The following is a 23872-nucleotide window of genomic DNA, read 5'->3' as shown; positions in this document are numbered from 1 at the left end:
AAGGAGATATGCACCCACCTGTGTGCTGGGAGTCCTCATTCCTGCTCCTGGTGGCTTTCTACCCATACACCTTAAGTGTGCTCCAGAGCTGCCTGTATAAGTAAATAAGTTCAACCCACTTTGATTAATGTGCTCCTCTCTCAACTCTTAGACTTCACTCTGCCCCCGTGTGTGTCCATGCTGGTACACCCACAGTCCCCACATTTTGGAGCAGTTTGTGACTGCTGGATACTGCTGCTAGTGCTTTACCAAAAGAAAAACCAAGGCTCCTATGCACATATGCAAGTATTCAGGTGAATGGCCTCAGCCCTGCACCCCATCCCTTCAGTAAACATCTTCAGCCCTACAGCTTTGTTCCTCAGCCCATGCTTTGTGCTGAAGGAAAGGACCTGAAGCATAGGCCATGGCACAGATGTGCCCTGTGTGGTTCCCCAGACCTTGATGTATGTCCTTTTTGCCCTGGGCTGGCTTTTGAGACCTGTCCCCTTCTGTAGCTGAGCACAGACCCAGGAGCCCTCTGCAGCCTCCCCAACAAAGCTGGGGCAAATTGCTCAGCCTTCCTCACCTCCAAGTTTCCGCTGTGTTTTCAGCCCAGGAACGGAAAATGCAGCATACCTGGCCCTACACTCTGCAGGGTAGAGGAGGATAAGTTAGGTGGCTATCAGAGCCCCCAACTATGAGACCATTCCCACAGACATCTGCCCTTCTCATTACAAAAGCTGCTCTGAGGAACAGTGCCATGCCCCTGCAAAGGTCCTGTGTCCTGACAAGCCACTTCACACCAGTCCCTTCAATCCAAAAGTCCCCACCCATCTCTGCTTTACCGGATAAGGGGAGAGGGAAGGCAAGCAGCAATCAGTGTCCCTCCCAGTGCTAAATCTCACTGCTGTTACCTGAGAGAGGCAGCACAACTACCAACTGTGAGCACTTGGCAAAGCAAGACTTCTCCCCCAGTTATTTCAGAGATACTTATCACAAAGCACTACCACCTGCACCAGCGCTGCCTTTCAACTGACTTGTTTAGGAAACAAAATTGAGAGAAAATAGCCAAGTCACCCAAGGTGTCTGCACCAAAAGGAAGCTCAGCAGTCAATTAACCCTCCTCTGATGCCTGAAGTGGATGGATTTGGGGGCGGAGGAGAGATAAGAGCAGATTACACCAACTTTCATTCATTTGCAGGTTAGGCCGGTTCAGCAGGATTTCTGGCTGCTGACATCAGAGAGCTCTGTGAGCAGAAGGCAAAGCAAAGCCAACACATTACACTTTCAGGAAACGCCAGAGACTGTCATTAGTGGCTTATTAATAAAATGTAATCGTTCCCTGTCATCTCAGGCTTTTGAACAGGGTCTGGGCACCATGCTGTGCCCCTAGGGTGTTTCCCAGGTGTACTTTACTAATTCAGGCTTTCAGGCTGTTAAAGTATCAGGAAAGACAACTGCAGGAGCCCTCTTTGCTGAAGGGAATGTGAGACGCTATCCACACAGTAACTCTGGGCTAACACAGCCACTTTGCTCACTTGACATGGAATCAGAATGGAACTGTAGGCAGTGCCCAGCAGCTGCATGCTGCGAAGGACCTGTCCTGCTCCCTCTCACTACTGGGCTGAGTTCTGCACCTTGACAAAGACCTTTCACTCCCCACCAAGTAGTTTGGATGAGGGGAAAGAGCATGGGGAACTGACAAATATGCCATGGAACGACTACATTCCCATATAGAATGTCTCTGCGCTCCGAGGAGCTGCTAGCTGCTCTCAGACAGGAAGGATGCATGCCCTAATGTTTTATCCCAACAGCGGGGGGGATGTACAGCCTCCATTCACCTCCAATGCAGTCCGTGCCCTGCAGCACGTCTGGGAGCACACCTGAACACTCAGCCTTAGCAGCTGGGAGGCGTGCAGGGTGCCAGGGCGTGCTCGGGGTGGGGGCTAGGCATGCATTCCTGGGGGTGGGAATGCAGTGCCCGGAGATGCCACGCTGGGAAGGGACGGAGCAGCGCAGTACGGACCCGTTCGTGGGAGACTCCTGCCCCCCAGTGTCGGCCATGGGCAGTGCCAGCTGTACGGGCAGCCCCGCCGCTCCGCCTGCGCTGTTGGACAGAAAGTGGGTTTGACACCGGATCAACGAATAAACGAACGCACGCAACTGCTGTGGCTCCCTCCTGCTCATTGGTCGCCTTGTAGCGATATGTTGGATTACACTCCGACTTTACACTTCCATTTCTCTTGCAAGTGTGACTTCTCTGAGGTGCAGAGGGGGGAGCATCATTTCCCATCCCCTCCATTGTCACTATTGGACTTCCGAGCACTTTCAGCTTTCCCAATGGAGTTGGAAGGGACCCTTAAAGGCCATCTGGTCCGATTCCCGGTTCTGAACAGGGACACCAGCTCCATCAGGTGCTCAGAGCCCATCCATCCTGACCTTGGTGTCTTCAGGGATGGACCATCACCACCACCACTCTGGGCAACCTGTGCCAGTGCCTCAATGCCCCTGTGGTAAAAAAACTTTTCCTTTATATCCTTTATATCACTCCTCTTCTGGTTTGAAACAACTTCCTCTTCTTCTATCACAACAGACCTTGCTATGGAGTCAGTCTTTTCCTTCCTATACCCCCCTTTCGATACTGACAAGCTGCTATCAGGTTCCCCTGGAGCCTTCTCTTCCCCAGGCTGCACAGCTCCAGCTCTCAGCCTGTCCTTGCAAGGGAAGCTTTCCTTCCAGCTTGTAAGGCAAGAGGTGGATGAGACCTGTGAATGAATACCAGGTGAGAGAAAACAGCACATCCCCTGTCTGCCAAGGGTCTGTCTGTCGGGGAGCACAGGGCACAAATCTGCAGATATCAACACCTCATTCAGCACAGTGCTCACAGCCTTTCTGTTGGCATGGGAAGTATGGTACCTTCCTCCATTTGCCTTCAAGCTAAGAAAAGCACGTGTAGCAGGAGCTTGGGCTCTCCCTAAGAACGAGTTATCCTCCAGCGTTAATAACTCCAGGCATGTTCAAGCTGCAGCTGGCAGGAGCCTCTGACTGTTTGGAAATGAGGTGCAAGTAACGCCAAGGCCTGCCGTGAATCTTACAGTGTTTGACATTTTCCCCTCAGCTCAGAGTCCTGGAGACAAATGGCATCAGCTTCCATTAGAAAGCTTTAACCTCCCTCATAATCAAGGGAGAGCCAGGGGCTGACTCAATTACACCAAAAAGGCAAAGAATCCAAGGGAGAGGGGAAAAAAAATGGGTGTGATGTGACCCATCTGTATCTGTGTTGTATCAACCTGAGTAAACCAGCTTGGGTTCTGTGCTCTTGGAGACACAACATGCTGAACTTCTCCATTTTATCTGGATTTAACCTTAAAAATAGAGGCTTTTCTTTCCCCCCCCCCCCCAGCAACATGAGAAGTTTTACTCCAACTATTCAGGCATCATACTGAAGAAAGTACATGGCTTTAGCTTAAACACAGCGATAACTTTCCACCTTAACTTTGTTAGTGCTCGGAAGCACTTTAGGGCACTTCAGCTGTACAATGAAAGCACTGAGTGTGTGTCTGGTCCTGTAGAGGCCGCACACAACTCACTTTTCCCAGGCAGGTGCCTTCCGATGAGAATCTGCTCACAGCACTGCTCACTACCATGAGCTGCATGTGCTGAAGGCAGTGCTGCTTTGCATCGCTTATTCTGCTTGTCTGATGTCGTCGTGTTGGCTCATATGGAGTTAATTCCCTCCGTAGAAGGCGTGCTCTGGATTTCTGATAAAAACAGCAGTGATAACACAGCAGTGTTTCGTTGTTGCTGAGCAGCACTCACACTGAGTGAAGGACATCTCTGCTTCACGTGCTGCTCTGCCAGCAAGGGGCCGGGGGGGCACAGCCTGAAGCTGGCTGGCCAAAGGGCTGCCCCATCCTGTGTGACAGCAAGCTCAGCACTAGGGGCTGGGGGGGAGGAAGGAGGAAGGGAGGGGACATGCATTGTGGTAGGGTTCATCTTTCCAAGAAGCTTAGGCACAGTGAGCACTGCTTTCTCGGAAGGGACTGAGCTGCTAATGGGAAGCAGTGAACAAAATGCTTGCTTTGCTCTGCTTTGCTCTCACTGTGGATTTTCTTTGCCTTTATGTCAAGCCGTGGGTTCTGCCTCTCTGAATCTCACCCCATCCCAATGTGGGAGAAGAGAGTGAGCATTGCTGAAACTGCTGTGGGGCCAAACCATAGTGTTGGGCTTGAGGGGAAGAAAAGCGGATAACCCATTGGCAAATCAGGAGGTAGATAACAGGAGAACAAGATAAGCAGCAGCACATTCACAAAATCATCCAGAATCTCCTTTACTCGTGTCTGTGATGAAGAAAATGGGATAAGTCTTAATCTGGAGAACATCTGGAATAGGACTGTATGTGGTTGTGGGATGGACACTAGCTTAAAGGTCTGCTCTGCACTGGGGACTGAGCTCTCAGCTGCTTCCTCTTCCCAGTTGCTCAAAAAAAAGTCACGTTTCCCAACCCAGGCAAGATGTTACATTTCCTCATGAGGAAGAAAACCTGTACAAGTGCTGAGTCAACCCCAGATTGTGAAAGATACACCTCAGTCACCCCAGGAGAGACATGTACTCTAATCCCACTGTTACAGCCATCTACAAATCCACAGGGGCCACACTTGTGCTGTAAATTAGCAACTCTGGAAGGCTTTGCTTAAGTAAAGAGACCAAAAACACTGCAAAGTCCACATGCATTTAGAAGATGCTATATAGCTTCCCAACATACAGATAAAATAAAAGGTTGCAGCTATAAATACAAAGATATAAAGACCAGCAGCACAAAGGTGGGTACTAGCAAGAAGGAAACCTGTTAATTACAGCTTATTTTATAAGACAGGACCAGAACCTCAGCACTTTGTTTTTTATAGTGCACTTCCCATTCTTATTCTACTTTGAGAACACTGCAACAGAGCAAAAATCCACACTGCATCCACTTCCACGTGTTTTCAGAGCGAAGACTGACAGATGTGCAGCAATAGGTGGCACCAGACCTCATCCTCCTGCCATATTTGGTAGAGCAACGAGGATGTGAGGCAAGAAGCAGCAGCCTGGCTTGGCAGGGCAGCGGTAACGAAGCCTGCTTTGTGTATGTTGTCTTTTGTGGTCACTATCTCAGGAAGATCTGATGTTTTTCATTCCCTCTGAGCATGCCTTGCCTCTGCTCTGTACTAAGGCTAAGGGCATCCTGTAACAGAGGGTGAAGCAGGTAGGAAAAGAGCCTGTGCATACCCTGCAAGATAAAAGAAGATGAAATAGAGGTGCATGACCCAATGGGGAGGATTGGAACAGACAGTGAAGCTCGGTGCATTCCATTTTCCTTTTGTTTCAGTCCTTGCAAAATAAAATATTTATCTGTATTCAGAGCACTTCAGCAGGCAAATAAAGACACATCCAGATGAACAGGCTGGAGAGCACTAAAAGTGAATGCCTTTGGGTGGGCAGGGCCGTGCTATTCCCTAAGCACAGGACTACCTCAATACTGTGGCCACCTGAAATGCTGTTGGACTGACGGACCAACAAGGACAGCGTTCTTTTTCAGTGATGATGCAGTTTTGCTTAGAACACAGCACAGGCACTATAAAAGATCAAAAGAATGACAGATTGCTTAGAAAATAGGATTGAGGCAGTGAGTTTGAAGGATCCATGCTCTTTTCAAAGCAGAAGACAAAGCAGACTGAAGTCAGGGCATCATCCAGGAGTGCAGAACAGCTGCTTGAACAGCCACAGACTCCAGCAATGGCAGGAAGGACAAGTAATCAACTCAATTTGCAGCAATTCAATTTAGGTCAGTTACTAGGGGAGCTTTCTTATTAAGTCAAATACAGCAGAGTAGGAGCCTGGGAGAGCCTCCTTCACTGGAGATTTCTTTTGCAAGCAAACAGCCACAGTAGTGCCCTGAAAGCCCCTCCAGCTCCAAAAAGCCACTGCCAATGGGTGATAGAACACAAGCCACAAAGCCCTGCTCATGCATTAAAAGGGATACGAAAATCAGCTCTGGAAAAACACCAGCTATTGATACTGCTCTGGTATTTGCCAATCTAGGCAAGGTTACCTACATTTGAATGTTCTCCTGAAAGATGATACAACTACCTGAAGGGAGGCTGTAGTGATCTGGGGGTCAGCTTCTTCTCTCGTGTAACTGGTGATAGGACTACAGGGAATGGCCTCACGTTGCGTTAAGGTGATTCAGGTTGGACATTAGGAAATATTGCTTCTCCAGAAGAGTGTCAGGTGCTGGAATGGGCTGCCCAGGGAGATGGTGGAGTCACCAACCTTGAAGGTATTCAAAGAACATTCAGACGTTGTGTTGAGGGACATGACTTAGTGAGAACTATTGGTTACTGGTGGATGGTTGGACTGGATGATCTTGTAGGCATCTTCCAACCTTGGTAATTCTGTGATAGAAGGTAAATTAAAAATTAAGTAGCCTCACTGTAACGCTCCTTGTAGCAGACACGTTGACATTTGAAGGGCTGAGCAGTTTCATAGCTTTTAGAAGTACTGCGTCGGTATTGTCTAAGTTTCTACACTGACATTCTGTGTAAAGGAAGGAAATAGGTGATGCTCAGAGGCTTTGATGTGTGGGAGGGAGAAAGGTTCCAAGAGGCAAAACATGATGACTAGGAGCCAATTTCAGTGCTCCCACTGCCATTGTCAGAAAACAACGATTTCCCTTCAACTTGCTCGAGTTGGCAGAGGAGAAGGGGAAGTACCATGCTGAGTGCTGTAGGGAAGCACTAGACCTCCATGTTGTGGACTTTACAGAATAGCACCAGTGAGAAAAAGCTGATAATATGCAGTCTAACTCATCTTTGATTAGATTATTTCCTTTGGTGGGAAAGCACAACCTAAAAAATAATTAAAAAAAAAAATAAATTAAAAAAACCAAAACAGTATGTTTTCCAGGATGAAGCACACATTCAACTTCATTATCTTCTTAAAAGCACAACAAATATTTAACTTTGGCTCAGCATGCTGCTAACATCTTGATCTGTCCGAGTTCCAAGAAGTGATATTGCCTGAGCAGAAAAAGCCTCTTCGTCTCTGCTTTTAATCTCTTGCTTTCAGTCGAGACTATTTCAGCCATTTAGGGCAAGCTGAATACAACAAAACTTCAGTGCTAGAGGCTAAGAGGATAATTACTTGAAAGGCTGGTTAGCTGGAAAACCATCATCTCTTTGTAGATGCTTTGTGCAAGAGTCAAAATAATTTTAGTGCTTTGGCAAAAGCAAAGCAAGGAGCAGAAATTACTAGAATACACTGGCTGGGTTACAGCTCTGCAGTGACAGCAGTCATTAGCTTTCCCTGCTGAGTTATTATCTTAAGAACACCACTTGGAAATAACTACAGCACAGCTGTAGAGAGGATACCTTAATGATAAGCACGCTAGGTTTGCAGCAAAGAGAAATTATTTCATTAACCTAAACCAACCCAACTGGTGGAAAAAAAAAAGCAACACAACAGAAGACCCAGAAGATATCAATAAGCTTTCAAGACCTTCTCGCTGCAAACCTGAGTGCAACGTTTCCGGACCTGAAAGAAAGTTTTTCTCTCCCCTGTGCCTCCCACCCAAACCCATATCGCTTTGCTGTGGTGATAGCGTGGATTCAGTTACATCACCTTGATTTTCAGTCATCTACTTTCACCATGATTCAACAGAGCTCGTAGGAAACTCGTCCAAATTGAAAGACCTTAATCTGATTTTGCGTTTGAATTTTAGCTTTTATCTAGAAGCCACATTTCTACAGCTGGCAACACGTTCACTGGGGGGTTATTCTGACTGGATGCCTGCAGCAAAAACCAAGCAAGCAAAACCAAAGTAGTTGGTCACCATCTCAACGAGCTCTCCATAGTGCTGGCTGACCTCCTGCTCTCCCCACCCCCATTGCACCCACTCCAGAGATGGGCGCAGTGCTGGGGGGTTTCTGCAGTACCGTGGCCATACCTGGCCTCCCAGTCACCCACCTCTTTCTTGGGGTGAGGGGAAAATCCCTCCAAAACTGAAAGACTTTTAACAAAAGAAAAGAAAAATCAAACCTTTTCCTTCCAGTGGAAATTCTGAATATTGCAAGTGCTCATTCAAAACTAAATTTATTGGGTATTTCCATTCACTGGAAAGTCTTCCGTCTGTGAATGGTTGTACCTGTTAAGCACTGAAATGAAATTACAACTGAGGTATCCACCTACTGATTTCTTTTAAGCTACCCAACTATGTCATGTCATACCTTAACTGAGAGCAGTGAAAATTTACAAGTAAATCAGGTGCTGGATTTTTCTGGACATGTCAGATAGAGAAAGCTTCAATCATTTTGTATTGAGCACAATGTATTAAAAACAGAGAGCAATTGTTGGGGAGTGTTTAAAATTGTTATTGCTCATTGCTGCCACGAGAACTGCAGAAATGGAAAACAAAAAATCCAAATAGCCCTGCTATTTATCCTCCCAGTTTGATCTTTAAATTTGAATGATTTGCCCACTGAACTGAAGGGAACAACGTGTACTTTCAGGGAATCTTTCAAACAAGCCATTGCTGATGTGCTGATTTGGCACTTGAGCACACGCGGGGCTAAGCAGCCAAGCAATGGCTATCATCAGGTTAGCAACTTGACGTTTTTTAATTACCTCAGCAGCTAACAGGCACATAAAATACTCAAACTACTCCTAAGGTTACAGCAAAGCAAGACAAATTACTCCCTGAGAAGGCGTTCTATATTACTTCACTGTTATGGAACAACACACCAATGGAAGAAAATGGCGTTGGAATGAGAACACACACAGCAAGAGCGTGTATTGTGCGCACAGCTCCATCTCCACCTCACTATTTTATCCCCAAACCAACAGCCCTAGCACTGCCCGTTGATGACACAGGCTGGGCTCACTGAGAGAAGAGGTGGCAAAGCAACACTTTGCTTTTCTTCTGTTTTGCAGCCTCAAGCATGCTTCCTTACCAAACCACTGCCAGCTTCTCTCAAGCCAAGAAAGAAGTGCCACACACCTGTATTGAAAAATATTCCACTGTATTTATTCAGTCTTTAAACAAACGTACAGCTCAAGTAACTGCAACAAACAACACACAAACAATAGCAAAACTGGGGAGAAAACCTTCACCGTAAACAAGATGTGTTGGAGACCACAACACACAACTGACACTTTGCATGCTGAAACACAAGCTCAGGAAGTGCACCCATCCATTGGGAAGCGTGTCAATTGCTATCATACAGGAAACAAAGGATCACCCCAAACATTTCTCTGTCAATATAAACCATCCTCTGTATTTAAGCTCTTCTTTCAGCCTAGAACTTCAAGTCTGTTTTTACCCCCTCCTTTTCCTTAAGGGATTTCTGTTTGTTTTCCAAACAAACACACTTTGGTTTTACCATAAACACCAGAACAAAGCCAAAAGAACTCGGGGTAAAGTACCAAGGATTATCTTCCTAGACTGATATACCGAAAGCCACAAACCTTGATATTATGTTACGATTACTGATACTGAAATCATACATTTGTTTGTCTAGCGATCTACAATGAGCAACATTTGAGATGAGGTAGTTGTGAGAAATCGTTATCTCTCTATAATGACATGAACATTGCATGGCAGGGGGAATTAAGTTGATGAACGAAATTAATAACTTTCACCCCATGCTATTCTTTTGCCTCTGGAATACCAAACAGTGCTTCTAGCTGACTCTGTATAACCTGAGTGTCATTCTATCGCACTGAAATCCCTGAAACATCTTGTATTGTATCATCAACCAATTACACACACATATATGTATATTTAGCATGCTTGTAAGTAGAAGACTTAAGGTAGTATGAGATCTGTTAGTTCTGCTGCACTTCTTCCCTTTCCATCACCAGCAGCTGGAGGTAGGCAGATATTGAAAGGAACCGCATATCTGAGTATTCACTGGGGACTGAGAACTACCAAGGGGAAGAAAATACACGGGAGGGTAAAGGATGCACTTTTATAGCCCTGTTAGTTCTACTTCTTGTAGAATAGTATACTCAAAAAAAAAAAAAAAAAAAAAAAGTATTTCGTTTCAAGATTTTGATAGAATTGAGCTTGAGGATAGGGCTGGATTTTAAAACATCAGTGGTTTCTGAACAAGCTGCTCCTAGTAAACCTCTGGAGATCTCCCAGTCAGCTACAAGGGTCTCAACAACCCACACTGTGATGCTGAGGGAGGAGCAAGAAGCCCCTCAGCCCCCCAACCTGCTCCCTCCACAGCCCCTTTCTCCCCACATCTCTCTGCCTCCAGCACAAACCATGTGCTGCTGTCTGCAGCCTTGCAGCACAGCTCACAATCTAAATGCTCAGAACTCAGTGCAGAGAAACATCACAGTTGTGCCAGAAAACTTCTGCTGGGCACTGCTGGGGTAAAGTAACCTCAAAATAAAACCACGTGAAGGAAAAAAAAAAAAAAAAAAAAAGATTAATTCATGATTTTTCATTCCAAATTCCATTCATGAATTTTTGCTTTGAAGTCAAATAAGCACCTTTTTAAAAAAAACTGCAAAGTCTCAACTGGAATCCAAATGTCATCGTATGGTTGAAGCAGATGATCTTAGTGGTCTTTTCTAACCTTAACAATCCTATGATCGCTACTGAAACAGCAAAGTTCGGCCCCAAGAAAGCAGGCCAAGGCTGTCATCATCTCCTTCTCCAAATCCGACAGCACAGCAGTACAGGCAAATCTTGAAGTCTTTGTCTTCAGTCTCTGTGGTTCACGCATCCACCCTGGACATTCTGCTGGATAAACTCCCCATGATTCAGCTTCTATAGTCATTTGGCCAATATGGCCAGAGCAGGATGACTGCCTGGTGACAGTCATCAGCCACTGCACAACAGAGGTAAAGATAATGGTTATCACTTAAAAAGTTTACTTAACACTCAAAGTTCATGAAGGCCTTGTATCTAAGGCACTTGAAAGGATAAAAAAGTCAAAGCGAGCCTTCTGTGAACAGTCTGGATACCAGCTGGAAGGTGAGGAGGCATCTCGCACGTATCTAAAGAAAAAGCAACTCTCATGCTGGGTTTATTCAGCCCATGGCTGAAGAACAGCTTGTGAAGATTAGTCCATGGATGTCCCCTGGAGACCGCCTGCTCAGGGCACCCAAACAGCCACTGCTCTGCATCCCATCTGTTGGCATCTCCGTGTGCAGCACAACAGTGACTCACCTGCTGTAAACATGCCCTGCCTCACCTGCTGAGGAACAAAGCCAAACACTTCAGAGAACTCAAAGCACGTGAGGTTCCAAAACCAAACAGAACCTGATAAAAAGAAGCCAGCATTTACAAACTACTGCGTGGCACAAACACAGGTGCAGATGACAAGTAATGAGGCCGAGCAGGTTGGAGACTGAACAAGAAATGCTGCAACGCAGTCAGGAGAAATTTATGTACACGTCCATCTCCAAGGATCCAAGATGAATTTTGTTAGCAGAGATGGAAGAATGGCCAACACTGGTGATGCATCTTCTAAGCATCAAAGAAGTAAGGCTCAGGAAGGACTCCATAAGGTAGGAGTTGGTGAATGGTCCACAGGCCTTTTCACATCCACACTGTCACCTGAGTTAAAGGAGCAACTCTGGAAGTCTTCCCTTATCCTCTACTGTGAAAACAGTTTATCGAGGCTCTTTTTCAGAATTAGAGGATTCAGGAGTTTCTATTAAAATTAAAGAATGAATTTCTTCTTCCTTGATTAACCTGTCATAACCATTCATACAGTCCTCCTTCGCACAGCTCTGGAAGAGAAAAAGCAATGTTTTTAGCAGGGTTGTTCTTTTTTTTCATTCATTGTGAGAATTGTTTTTTCAGCCCCCCAGAAGACAGACCAGTTTCACAACATTAAGCTTTGGGTAACTGCTTCCATACAGCTCTTTCCATTGCAATTACTTGGACTTATGTATATCAAGTAACGACTGGATGTTGTGTTGAGGGACATGGTTTAGTGGAAGCTATTGGTAATAGGTGAACAGTTGGACTGGATGATCTTTTAGATCTTTTCCAACCTCGGTGATACTATGATTCTATGAAGTTGGTTTTGAGATGGATGGTATCAAAAAAGAAAAAGTGGAAGCTTACAGATTCCAGCTCCATAGATAAGCTCACCAAGTAGCTTTGTACCAACCTGGGGATCCTCATTCTGCTCCCCAAACATGCGCTTCAGGATTTCCCGAGGGTCTGGGATTGGTGGAAGAATTAATATCTTAAGCCTACAGAAAATGAAGAAGAAAAACTTCAGATGAATTCGTTACAAAAGAGAAATCGTCATTTCCAAGCCACTCTTGGGTGCAGAGAAGAAAATGTGTGAGGTCAGCCTCGATACCACCAGCTTGCTTTTAGCTTCTGCACAACTGCAGCCCCATTCTTTAATTCCACACTTGTATATACACTTCGTACGTACTACTTTTGAATTTGGACTTCATAGAAGATGTGACACCCCAACAACAAGAATCTAACTGTAAGCAGATAAAAGCAACGTTACCAAAGGGAAAACAGAGAACCTATCTGGCTTATTACTCTAATTCCAATAGATGAGGCACAATGGTGCTGCTATTTGTGCTATTTGATGCATGCTACTTTTGGAACGTGTCACATTATGAGCAATTAACTGGAAGACGGATGCATTTTAGTGTAAATCAAAGACCAGTCAGAAGTTAATGGACCGTAAAATAAAGCAATAGAATTATTTACCTTTTAAGGTAAACGAGTAGGATTATTGTGGACACTGTCACTATTAATGGAATGGTGATTATTAAAAGAAAATTGAACGCAGAGTTTGGATTCTCACCTGGAAGACAAAAATTGTTGAAAGTTAGGGATGTTTTGGGAGGCTTTTCTGGAAAAGCATGACAATGAATAAATTAAGTCTAATTAACCCACAGAGAGTTTTTCAAACAATAATACTTAGATATGCGAGGACCCATTTTTCAAAATGTGATACTGTAACGTAGATACAGCTGGCAAGAAAATGAGAAACAGACTCAGAGCTGAAGAAGTGACAGCACTTAAAAGAGCCGTGCAGTCACCTAAATGGATGGCAACCCATAATGCAGAAGCATAAGCAATAACAGAACTCCCCTGATCTCTCTTCATGCAAAGTTAAATACCTACGTAGGAGGATGAGCCAGCCATTAACTCATCAGGCAAGGTATGAGATTCCTAACAGATAAACTCAGATTCAAGGAAGAACTGTTCTCACCAATGCTCTTTTCTTCGCTCCATTCACTGTAGAACTTGCTGCTGTAGCATTCGACCCTTGGCTGAGCTCTCACTTGGAAGGTGTACTTGCTATTAGGATCAACACGAGGAATTGACGTAGAATTAAACTTGACCTAGCATAAAAGGGAAAGGTAATCATACAAAGCAAATTACCAATATAGTTTTGTTTCTTAAGAGAAACAACAACAGCCACTCAATTTCCTTCTTGCAGTCATTATAATACGAATGTTTTGATGGAAGATCTTTCCATACGAATACTGAACTTCATAGAAAAAGACACAATAGCATCTAACCAGCAAAGAGTGCCTGAACAGAGATTCCAAAGCTAAGATTTAAGCTGACTCACTGCTGTATCTATCATACAGCATCTGGCAAAAAATGATTCAACTAAGACTTAGTGTCTGGCATGGTGCATTTTATTTATTTATTTTTGGCAAAACATCCACGGTTTGCACTGCCTGACCCACAGGGCAACAGTGTTGATTTAACTCTGACCATGAAAAACTCTTCTGCCATGCCTCTGTAAAGAGCTGGGCTCGAACTTCACATATTTCTGATAGAAGAGACCAGTTCCCCGAGAATTGTTAACATAATTTGAGCTTGCTGAATTTTTTGTAGGACAAACAACAAGATGCTCTGCTGGACGAGACTGGCACCTTGCTTATAAATTTATCTTGTTGTTTACCATTATGTTCAGACAGCACAGTCAGTCTGACTACACAGATTCAGGCACGAGTACATCCAGACACTGAAGTCACTGGCTTTTATACATATGTCTAAATCAGTATATCTAAGACTGCACAACTTTTTTTCTACTCCCACCCTCTGCTGTCACTTTTAATCCCCCACGACTTTCTGTACAAGGTTGTGTCTTTCTGTGTGCAATTCATTTTGCTTCATGGTACTTAAGCCATGTCATCCAAGGACAAACAAGTCACTTGGCAGAGAGAAGGCCAATAACAGGCAAGCTCAGTGTCACCAGACCAAAGTTCCAGATCAAAGAGAAGAAAGTTTATGCACTGCAGTATATTTCCTGGTGAGTGTTGTCACTTAGTTGAAAACACAGCTCTTTATCAGAGAGTTATTACAATTTATTGCTTAGTAATAGACAATGGCATGGATTTAGAAGACTACAATGGATCATGTTTTACAGATATTGCTACTGGAAAACTACTGTATGGGACAAAAATCTATCAGCTTTCAGCTAGTGCAACCAACCCATTCATGTGCAGCACATACCATTGCTCATTTCTAAACAACAAAGCATGACTTACTATGATCGTCAACACCAGTAATAGAAGGCACACACAACCTAAACTCTTCTACAATTCTATGCGCAGGGGAAAAAAAACAACTGCTAGATGTAAGCAATGAAAACTTACTTGAATTGTCTGAGCAGCGGTCAAATCACCACTGTGATACCTCACTTCATAACTGAGGCAGTTTGCTGGAATCGTACCCGATTCGCTCCACTGCAGATGTATCCCATCGTTAACATACGATAGTTTAACTATTGTTGGTGTGGCGGGTTTTACTGTCATACAAAATAGAGATAAAAGGAATTCATTAAAAACGATATTGCACTGGTTACAGATGTGAACAGAAGTCCTACATTGCATAATGTTACACATATATCGGTTTAGCAACAGAAAGGGGAAAAAATATCAACAAAAAATAAAGAATCAGAAGAAAGAAAGTGTAAGATTAGAAAGGAGTGAAAACTCTTCCCGAGAACCAAACCTTATCTATATGATTTCTAAACCAAAGATCAGTAGAAGAAGGGAACATCTAATCACACTGTTTCTCAAACCACACTGACATACCAGCAAATTTCTTTTCCTCCACCATTTTTTCCCCCACCCCCCTCTACGTGGCATTCTACTCACCAAGGGTGGTAGGATTTTCAGTCACACATATAGGCATAATATTTTCAGAGTCATCTCCAATCAGTATACTGATCGGTGGGTACCTATTGGCAGCCCGAGGGAAGGTAAAATTGAAGGCACATTCAAAGTTTCCTTGGCTCACAGAATAATTTTCGCACTCCTTACGTCTTTCCAAACCATCAAACCTATAGGAATAATAATAAAAAAATTATAACTTCTAAAGAGAAGGGAGCAAGGGGCAAGCTTATTTAGACATCTGTTGCAAATCCTAAGGGCAGATGTTAAGTTGTGCTATAGCGTATTTCTGTTAAGCATTAATTGTATCTAAGAACCTTCTCACTCATATCATGCTTCAGGAAGAGTATTGTTTTCATAAGGAGTGTCCAGCAGTTGAAAGAGAGACAGGTCACAGTGTTTTTATTGCCAGGCATCAGATTGATGACTGCTTTCAGATCGAGTCCTTGTTTTCTCCATGAGAAAACAATTTCAAGGGAAAAAAAACAGAAGAGTGTTTAGAAAGCAAACAAATCAGGATCACTTCCTGTCAATGGCTTCACTTGTGATAGGACGAGGTGACTAATCTCCTTCCGCAGTGCCCATGGTAGGGCCGTTCTTGGTAGAGATGGACACATTTCACCTACTGCACGCATCTGCTTTCCAACACATATTCCCTTCCAGAAGCAGCAAGGTGATGACTGCCTTCTTCCTTGTGTCCCCAAGTTCCACTGAAAACATTCCAACAACTTTCCCTCTACAGTAAATGAGGGGATTGTTGTCAAACCAGCAACCCGGGCTTTGTTTAAGAGCACATTAGGAATGATGCTCCCCTGTTTCACACTGCCCTACCAAAGGGCTGCCAAAAGCAGAACTGCCCATCCTATTTTCTGGTTCCCTCTTGTATCTGTTTTTCTTATCACTAATTTGGGTCTAAGAAAGAAGAGAAGCATTCAGAGCAGACAGCGCTATATAGGCGCATCAACCTGCTCTGGTAAGCCTCCATTTCAGCAACGACTGCAGTGCGCTGACCCGATTTGTTTATTCTCAGCTAACATTATATCCATGGCATCCCACAAGCCCCATCAGCCAAGTTTCTGACTGCACTCCAACCCTCCCCCTTTGGAACAAGAGTCTGTTTATGGCAGTCAGCTGGCAAGTGCAGATGATGATAAAAAGATGCTCTTCGTTGCTTGCAGCGTGAATCGGTTATTTATGACATATAAGATACAAACAGAACTACTAAATGTTAATGCTTCCATACCATTTTCCAGTGATTTAAGAGCTAATGTGTGCATCAGTGAGAGATTCTGACTTAAATCGCCCACGCTTACGGGGCTGCAAGGAGAGGAACTAACATACAGCTTCAGTGCAGTTCTTCTTTTTCCTCATTTGAATCCATAATTAGAAAAACAAAGAAATGGCAGTAAAAGGGCTTCAGAAGCAGCAAATCCTTCACATAATAAACATGTCAATACCCTGGACTCCGCGTAGCAACTTCTGCAGCCGCCAGCAGCTGAGCTTTCTGTTGGACAGGACACCCTTGTACACAGTGCTTTCAGGATGTTTCAGAGCAACAGGAAATAAAATGCATTAAGCAATGCAGAACTACAGGTTAGCACTAAAGCAGCTTTGGGTTGGTAATAAAAAGTTAATACGAACCAGTAGAATAAAGTGTAATTGGTATCACTACTTGCATTCTCTCCAGGATGCCACATACAAAGCATGTATTGCAGGTTGTGCCAGACACAGCTCAAGCCAACAGCAGCGGTACCTGGAACACCTGCAAGGAGAGTTTGAAAGTTTCATTTCACCAGCAAAGTCTTCTCACTGCTTTCCAAAAATCAAACATTCCCTTTTACGTAACTGAAAACGTGCAAAAGGCAAAAGGGAAGTAACATCCCAACTCGTGTTGCTCCAGCACAACACATCATCAGTTCCAGTGGTTCATTGACATCTCGCCAGGACAGATCCTGAATGCCACTGATTATAACAGCGATACTCAAAGTTTCCATCCCATGTGAATTACTACTCAGTTACCTGAGGTGATGAGTCAGGAAAACATTTTGTTTCTATTGAGCTACAGATACTTTAGAAAGGAATTAAAGTACACAACGGTTGTAGGCACAGTACTGAGCTTTATCATCGTTATTATGGACACCTACCTTAAAAACAGTCAATTATATTTACCTTTATTACTTTCTCATTATTCTGAATGGTTGGAATTGATAATCTTAGTGATCTTTTCCAACCTTAATAATTCTGTGATTATAGAAATACCTTTAGTTCCTAAATACAGACAATACAGACAAATGCAATGCTGGGATAAGTTGCAATTTCCCTTGATACCTCTAAGCATCCAATCATAGAAATAAAGTTAGATGTTAGTGACTAACAAGCAGGTTTAAGTCAACGTAAGTTTCCTCTTATCTCACAGCCACAAGATGTCAGGTAGAAGATTAATGACGGTGATCACACCTTGAAAACACATTTAAACGTGAAGAACTTGTCCATGAGATTTTAAGCATCAAAAGATGCCATAGTGTGCCATTCTGTTAAGCTCTGCCAACTGACCTCCCCTTTACCCCAGTATCTCTCTCAGACATATTTTGCCCTGATCTCTTTCTAAGATACTTTGTTCCAACAGCGCAGATAATGCTCCATCTCCTCACCCCAGAGATGCACGCCAGCCTCAGGCCTAGCCATTCTGCATTACCTTTTGGTGGAACAGAGGTCTCCACCCACTGGCTGTGATCGGTGGCATTACTGTTCTTGCATTCACTTCTCACTTTGAAACGCATCTCCTTATTCAAGACCGTATCAGTCACACGAAAGAGACTCTTTCCCCACTCCTAGGGTTAGGTGGGGGGGAAAAGAAAACCAGATCATTTGGAATATGGCTTCAAACACACAGAAATTAATAGTAATACTAACATACATTCGAGTCCATTAGGAAAAAAAAAGCAGCTCAAAGTCCAATGACACCAATGTCTGACCACACATGGGAGGACCGATGTCACTCAGATGTTTGTTTTCCTTATCAGACATGCACACAACTCAGCACAGGAGAATTCTGCGTGCTTGCTCATGTGTGTTGTAACAGGAGTAAGGAACACTACCACAGTGGGAGTAAGGGATTGAAGAGTTAACACAGCAATATATCCGCATGGACCTAACAGCAATTTCACTGCTGCTGCCCTTAATGTTTGTTAGGCCCTCCCACAAACCATTCCACTTGTAATCCAAGCAGGCTTCCAGTTACTGAAACCATTAAGGAAGTAAATATCTTCCTGCTGAGTTAGCAAGTTCAACTGACTCATAGAAAGGTCTGATGGCGATCATTAGCGGAGCGGGTGTCAGAGATGACATATAACCCTTTTAGCAGTGTCCAGCCATCCTCATCAGCTCATCTGTTTGTGAAACCACAGCCTTGCTCCAATCCCAGCACACGCTGGGGCTCTCAGACAGAACACAGCAGTCACAGTGCAAAGGCCATCAGGAATATGAACAACATCTGGGGATCAACAACAAGGGACTACTTCAGTATGCATCCTTGGGGGCGTTGCATTCATTTGAACCATGCCCAGCACAGAAGCCCTGCTGGTCCCATGGTTGGTGTGCGCTCCACGCTTCAAATTCTGACTGTATGGAACTACTGATGGATGGAAAATGATCTTGATAGCTCTCCTACAGTTCCTTCGGTGTCAAAGAAATACTTCTTGTCACTGTGATCAAAGAGTTGCTAACCTACAGTGAGACACACCGAGAATCACAGCTGGGAGGATGCAAAACAGCCAGCACAGAAAGAAAAGCAGAAGACCCAAACAAACATCATTTTCAAGAGAAAAAGATATTTTTCATGCTGTCTTCATAAGACTGTGCCCACGAGCAAATGTAAGCATGGCGCTGGGGCAGGGCAGGCACACACACACACTCTCACATTATTACTGCGGTACTTCTGTGTTATCAGGAGCATTTCCATTATCAGAGAGTGGCAGATTCTTCTGTCTGCATATTCCACATGCTGGCATTACTCATTTTTGAGGTTTTGACCCCACGACATGAATTAGAAGTTCTATTACAATTGCCCTTCTTAACATGTCTACACATACATGAGAATACAACATACACTGACGTAGCTTCATCACAATGACACATTCACCAGAGCACAGCAGAGCAGCAGGACCAGAGGAACTCACGTTTTTGTGCTGAGAGACCTCATCGATCAGGATATCACTGGAATATTCCAGGTCACAGCTACTGCTGATGTTCTCCGGGGGATTCCACGTCCAGTTCAAGGTGCAGATTTGGATAAAGGAATAGTTGAGGTTGGATGGAGGGGAAAGAGCTTTTTCTTCTAAAAAGAGAAGAGAAGTTATCGGTATGACAACCCCACCGCTCCACATTTCACCATTAGCTCTTCAACAGAAGACAGAGAGCCTTCTTTCCTATTTGCTACCAGATAAGCCGCTGTCCACCAAAACACTTCCACCATTCCCATTAACCAGGCCCACTGATGGCTTAAATTATTATAAGAAACACACAAAATATTTTGAAGTAATTCCAAGGAAATCACAGCACATGGTGCCTGTGGCAAAGAAACCAATGTTTATAGGGAAAGATGAACCTCAGTGCCTGTGTTTCCCAATTCTTTCCTGTAGCGAGTTCGCACCACAAACACCAAATCTTCTGCAAATATATGTCAAGTCTGTGAAGCCATTAATACTTTATCCTACCCCCAGTGAAGCCATCAGTACAGGTTCAGAAAGAGCACTTGACAAAGAGACAAGCCGTCACCACTCGTAAGCAACAACTGCAGGCTAGAACCACAGTTGAGCCCAATCTAATCAATCTAATCTGTTAGTCAAACAGACAAAAAAACCCCACAGCACTTCAATCAGTCACATTTAACACCCAGCTCTCACACAGTGAGCCAACTAAGCATGGAGAAGTAGTAATTTACCGCGGCTGCGCTTCAGTGGTAAATGCTTTTTGCCTCCTCCAAAGCACGGGAAAGCAGAGGAAAGTGACTCAGAGGTGCTGGGATGAGCCCATTTGTGCCTCCAACCTTCCAGACCCTGGCACTGAGTCACTGCCTGCTAACAGCCCGTCAGAGCTCGAAGGTCAGATGGAGAAGGAAACGAGACAGAAAGTAGAAAACTGCTGGGAAAAACTAAAGTGTGGTGCATTCTAGAGAAAGTCAGCAGCTGGTAACTCCCTAAGAAACCCTCTGCGAGCTACTAAAAGATAGTTAATAAGAGGCTAAATGAGACGGCTTCTCGATCGCATTTAGGTCTCATTGCTACTTGCTGACTGTGGAAGGAGCGTCCCTGCTATGCAGCAGCTCCACAAACACTTGAAACTGATACCAACTGGTGCTACGTGTCCCAAAACCCTCTCCAATATATGGGGCAACGTGAGTGGAAAGGGAAAACAAAGGCATAGGTATGAGATCTGCCATCCAGTTGAACGTGCAACCACATCTGCTTCTGCTAGCAGAATGGAAAGGCAAAAATGGGTCCTCCAGGAAGAATTCTGCTGCAAGTATCTGCCGTATCATTATCTTAAATGTCCTGAGAGCCATTTCTGCTGCAGCTCGAGGAAAACGCATCCAGCAGCCACTGGGCTTTTTGAATTTGCACAGCCAAGGAAAAGGCAGCAGCAGAGCTCAGACGTTACCATTTGTGCATCCATGTGCACGATAATTCACATTCAGAACAAAAATGAGAAGAGTCACCAGGATTTGCTGCCTTAGCCCAAACACTCCTGGCTTTTCTGAGCAGACAAAGCTTGTGGGATTGTTATTATTATTATTTCAAGCAGCTGATCTCAGAAGCAGAGAATACGCAGCAATTCTGAATCACCAAACTTACAAAACAACTGTCTCCTTCTGGAACAGCAAACCAAGGCAGCGAGCCAGAACACCATCCCCATTACCTGCCCCATACCATCCCCATCACCTGCCCCACACCAGAATATATTTCCCTATTGCCTCTTCCACAGCAAAACCCTCGCAAACAGCAGCAGGGCTTGAGCTTGTCAGCACCGAGTGCTGCTTCATGGAGGCCCTTTAGATAATGCAAAGGAAACAAAACCTGCCACCAAATATTTATTCAACACGACTCCATGCTCCGAGCAATGTCCTTTCACAAGCTTTATTTAAAATCACCCGCAAAAGCCACGAGGCATTAAGAAAAAGTGAGTTTTCTCAGTGACCACCATTTAAAAGGTCTGGTGAGAATTTCTGACTGCCCGCTGTGAGAACTGGGAACACTCATGGATTATAAATACACAAAATGCATCGGCATAAGAAACTTAAATCCAAAACGCCTTAAATTGAAGACAAAACTTAACAATTGTGTGGATTCATTCAGCTGAAAATTTGCTTTTATTTGAACATCCAACGCAACGTACATACATACAATTATATATAGTATAGGGACAATCTAACACTTTGTTACCCAAATCTCATTGACAAAGCAATTTGGCAGGACATCTCAACAGCCAAACACAAAACATATGAAAGACGTGACTGTTTGGAGGGTTGGAAGCAGGTGATCTTTAAGATCCCTTCCAACACAAACCATTCTATAGCCTTAGTTTCAATCTTTAAAAGAGAAGGGAAAAAAAACCAACCCCAAACAGCGCAGTGACAGCTCCTAATAGAGCACAACAGTAACGCGAATGGCAGAGCTGAAACAATCCTGCACGTAAGCAAAAGCCAACAGCACCAAAACCTCACAACACGTTTGAAGAGCCAGAAAGTGGAAGCATCAACGAACGTTTTGTATAAATTACTGTAAAAATATCGCAGAAAGAACAACAACTTTTCCTAGTCCTCCTTGATTATCTTGAGAAGCATTTCAAGGTTATAAAGCGAATCGCAGCCGGTTATAAAGCAGCAATTCCCAAACGTTTACGGCCGTACGGGCCCATCAACGCGAGCAAAGGGCTTCACCCCATGCTTCTTAACACCCCCCGCTTCTTAAAACGCACCCGCACCGCTCTCCTGCTCGCCCTTCCAACAGCGAACGAAGCCGAGATGCCGAGGGGCAGCTCAGGGTACCGCTGCTGCCCGGAGCGCAGCGCACACCGCGCGCTGTTCCCGGGGATCCGCCGCAATGCCCGCACCACTTCGGTTCTGGTTTGTTAAGGCAGCGACAGCCCCAGGAACCGCCGAGCTTAAAGACAGCTGCCCACCAGTATCCGATGCTGCCCCGTAGGGAAAGAGATGCAGAACTCCGAGCATCTCCTTTCCCCGCTTCTGTAAGAGTAAGCACCGATCCCGCTGAAGCTTACGCTTACGCTGAAGCTTATCCAGCCACGAAACGAAAGCATTTGATTTCGGTACACGAAGCGGGCTGTGCTAACCAGCCGCCAGCCATCCGTCGGTCCGTCCACCCGCAGCCCTTCGCTGGTGGCCGCTCGCCGCCGGCATCGAACCCGGTTCTCTGCCCGCCGCCCCCCGGCTCGGCTCGGCCCCGCTCACCTGCAGCCGCCGCTGCCACCGTCCAACACGCGGCGAAGAACAGCAGCCGACACCGCATCGGAACTGCGAACGAGCCGCCGCTCTCCATTTCTCCTCCGCCCCGTCCGTCCGAGCCCTGCCGCACGCTCCCACTTCCCGTCGCGGGGGCCGGGCCAGACGGGAAGAGCCGAGCCGCGGCCCGCCCAGGTAACCCGAGCCGAGGGGGAGCGGCCTCGGAGGGCGGCTGTGGCCAACCCGGTCCCACCTGGGCGGCCCCTGGTCGTGCCTGCTGCCCGCTGGTACCTCTTCTTCCAGCGCCAGCGCTGTGGAGTCGCGTGGCAGCCCCGCACCTCTGCTGTGCCTCCCAGGGATCCTTTCCAGGCATCAGCGCTGCCGTAAGCTCGGAAAGATTGCAGCTGGGGGAGTAAAAGTGCTTTTCCACAACTTGGCTCCGACCTCTATTGAAACGTGCCCAAGATGCTGACGTCGAAATTAAGCACGTTAGTGAGTCCCCTGGTAGCTTTCGTGATGTTACACTCAGTTCTTCGGTTCCCCGCACAGCAGAACCCCTCGCTTCCAAATCCCTCCTGCAATTCCGTGCCATTGCTGAAGCTGCCATCTGTACTAAAAACGTGCGTTGGTCCCTTTTCCCACCCGCTACGCCAGCTCTTCCTTATGCAAACTTTCCCGAGCTTCCTCCGCTCCGGCAGTTTTGCAATCAAGATCAAGGTCGCTTTTTGCTCTCTTTTATTGGTGTGACGTGGCTGTAGTTTTCCCAGTTTTCCACAGAGGTGGAAATACCCTGTAGTGACCTCTTGGTACATCCCAGGATAAGAAAACATTCGGGACAAGGCATTTGCCTCTGACCCTGTGTTGTTGTGGTCAGCTTTCCAGCTCCTGGTTATCACAGATAGAAAATTGCATGGAACAGAGAGCAGACGCTGGCTAAATTTCAAGGCAAACCGAAACCGATTAGCGAGGCTCGTTTGTCTCCACTCATCCCAACTGTTCAGTGTTCCTTCAGCAAATCGAGTTTTGCAAGAGCTCATCTGCTTTTCAGAGCTTCATTTAGAAAAAGGGAAGAGAATCTTTTTACGGTCGGGAGCGGAATGTCCTGTGCTACTGCTGTGATTTTTCTTTTCTGCCTGTTTGTTTGGATAGTCCTGGAAATACGGGAGGGTTTAGCAAGTTTTCTCACTGCTGCTAGAAGGCATCCACGGACCTACGGTTATAAACAAATGTAAGTCACCACTTCACTTCTCAGGACATGACGATATTGTC

The 23872-nt window shown here is 45.1% G+C and overlaps 1 protein-coding gene across 1 annotated transcript; it reads right to left on the bottom strand.

Moving 5' to 3' along the window:
- Nucleotides 1-10388: 10388 nt before the first annotated feature.
- Nucleotides 10389-23251, bottom strand: IL13RA1 (interleukin 13 receptor subunit alpha 1). Its single transcript, XM_072335910.1, has 10 exons — nucleotides 22613-23251; nucleotides 19323-19480; nucleotides 17840-17975; nucleotides 16786-16906; nucleotides 15130-15314; nucleotides 14626-14777; nucleotides 13224-13356; nucleotides 12716-12812; nucleotides 12150-12234; nucleotides 10389-11763 (listed from the first exon to the last, which is right to left on the bottom strand). Exons 1-10 carry the CDS (start codon nucleotides 23208-23210, stop codon nucleotides 11644-11646), a joined length of 1785 nt encoding a protein of 594 aa, XP_072192011.1. The 5' UTR covers nucleotides 23211-23251; the 3' UTR covers nucleotides 10389-11643.
- Between the last annotated feature and the right edge of the window lie 621 nt (nucleotides 23252-23872).

Source organism: Excalfactoria chinensis, chromosome 4, assembly GCF_039878825.1.
Source record: "Excalfactoria chinensis isolate bCotChi1 chromosome 4, bCotChi1.hap2, whole genome shotgun sequence".
In the NCBI taxonomy this organism is placed as follows: domain Eukaryota; kingdom Metazoa; phylum Chordata; class Aves; order Galliformes; family Phasianidae; genus Excalfactoria; species Excalfactoria chinensis.
Note: the sequence above shows the minus strand (reverse complement) of the source record. Positions and strands in the feature narration are given on the sequence as shown.

Coding starts and splice junctions, on each gene's coding strand:
- IL13RA1 (XM_072335910.1), bottom strand. CDS start 23,210: ATGGCAGCTTCAGCAATGGCACGGAATTGCAGGAGGGATTTGGAAGCG. Junction 13,357..14,625: donor CCGCTGCTCAGACAATTCAA/GTAAGTTTTCAT, acceptor CTTTTATGCTAG/GTCAAGTTTAATTCTACGTC. Junction 12,235..12,715: donor CTACTCGTTTACCTTAAAAG/GTAAATAATTCT, acceptor CATTTTCTGTAG/GCTTAAGATATTAATTCTTC.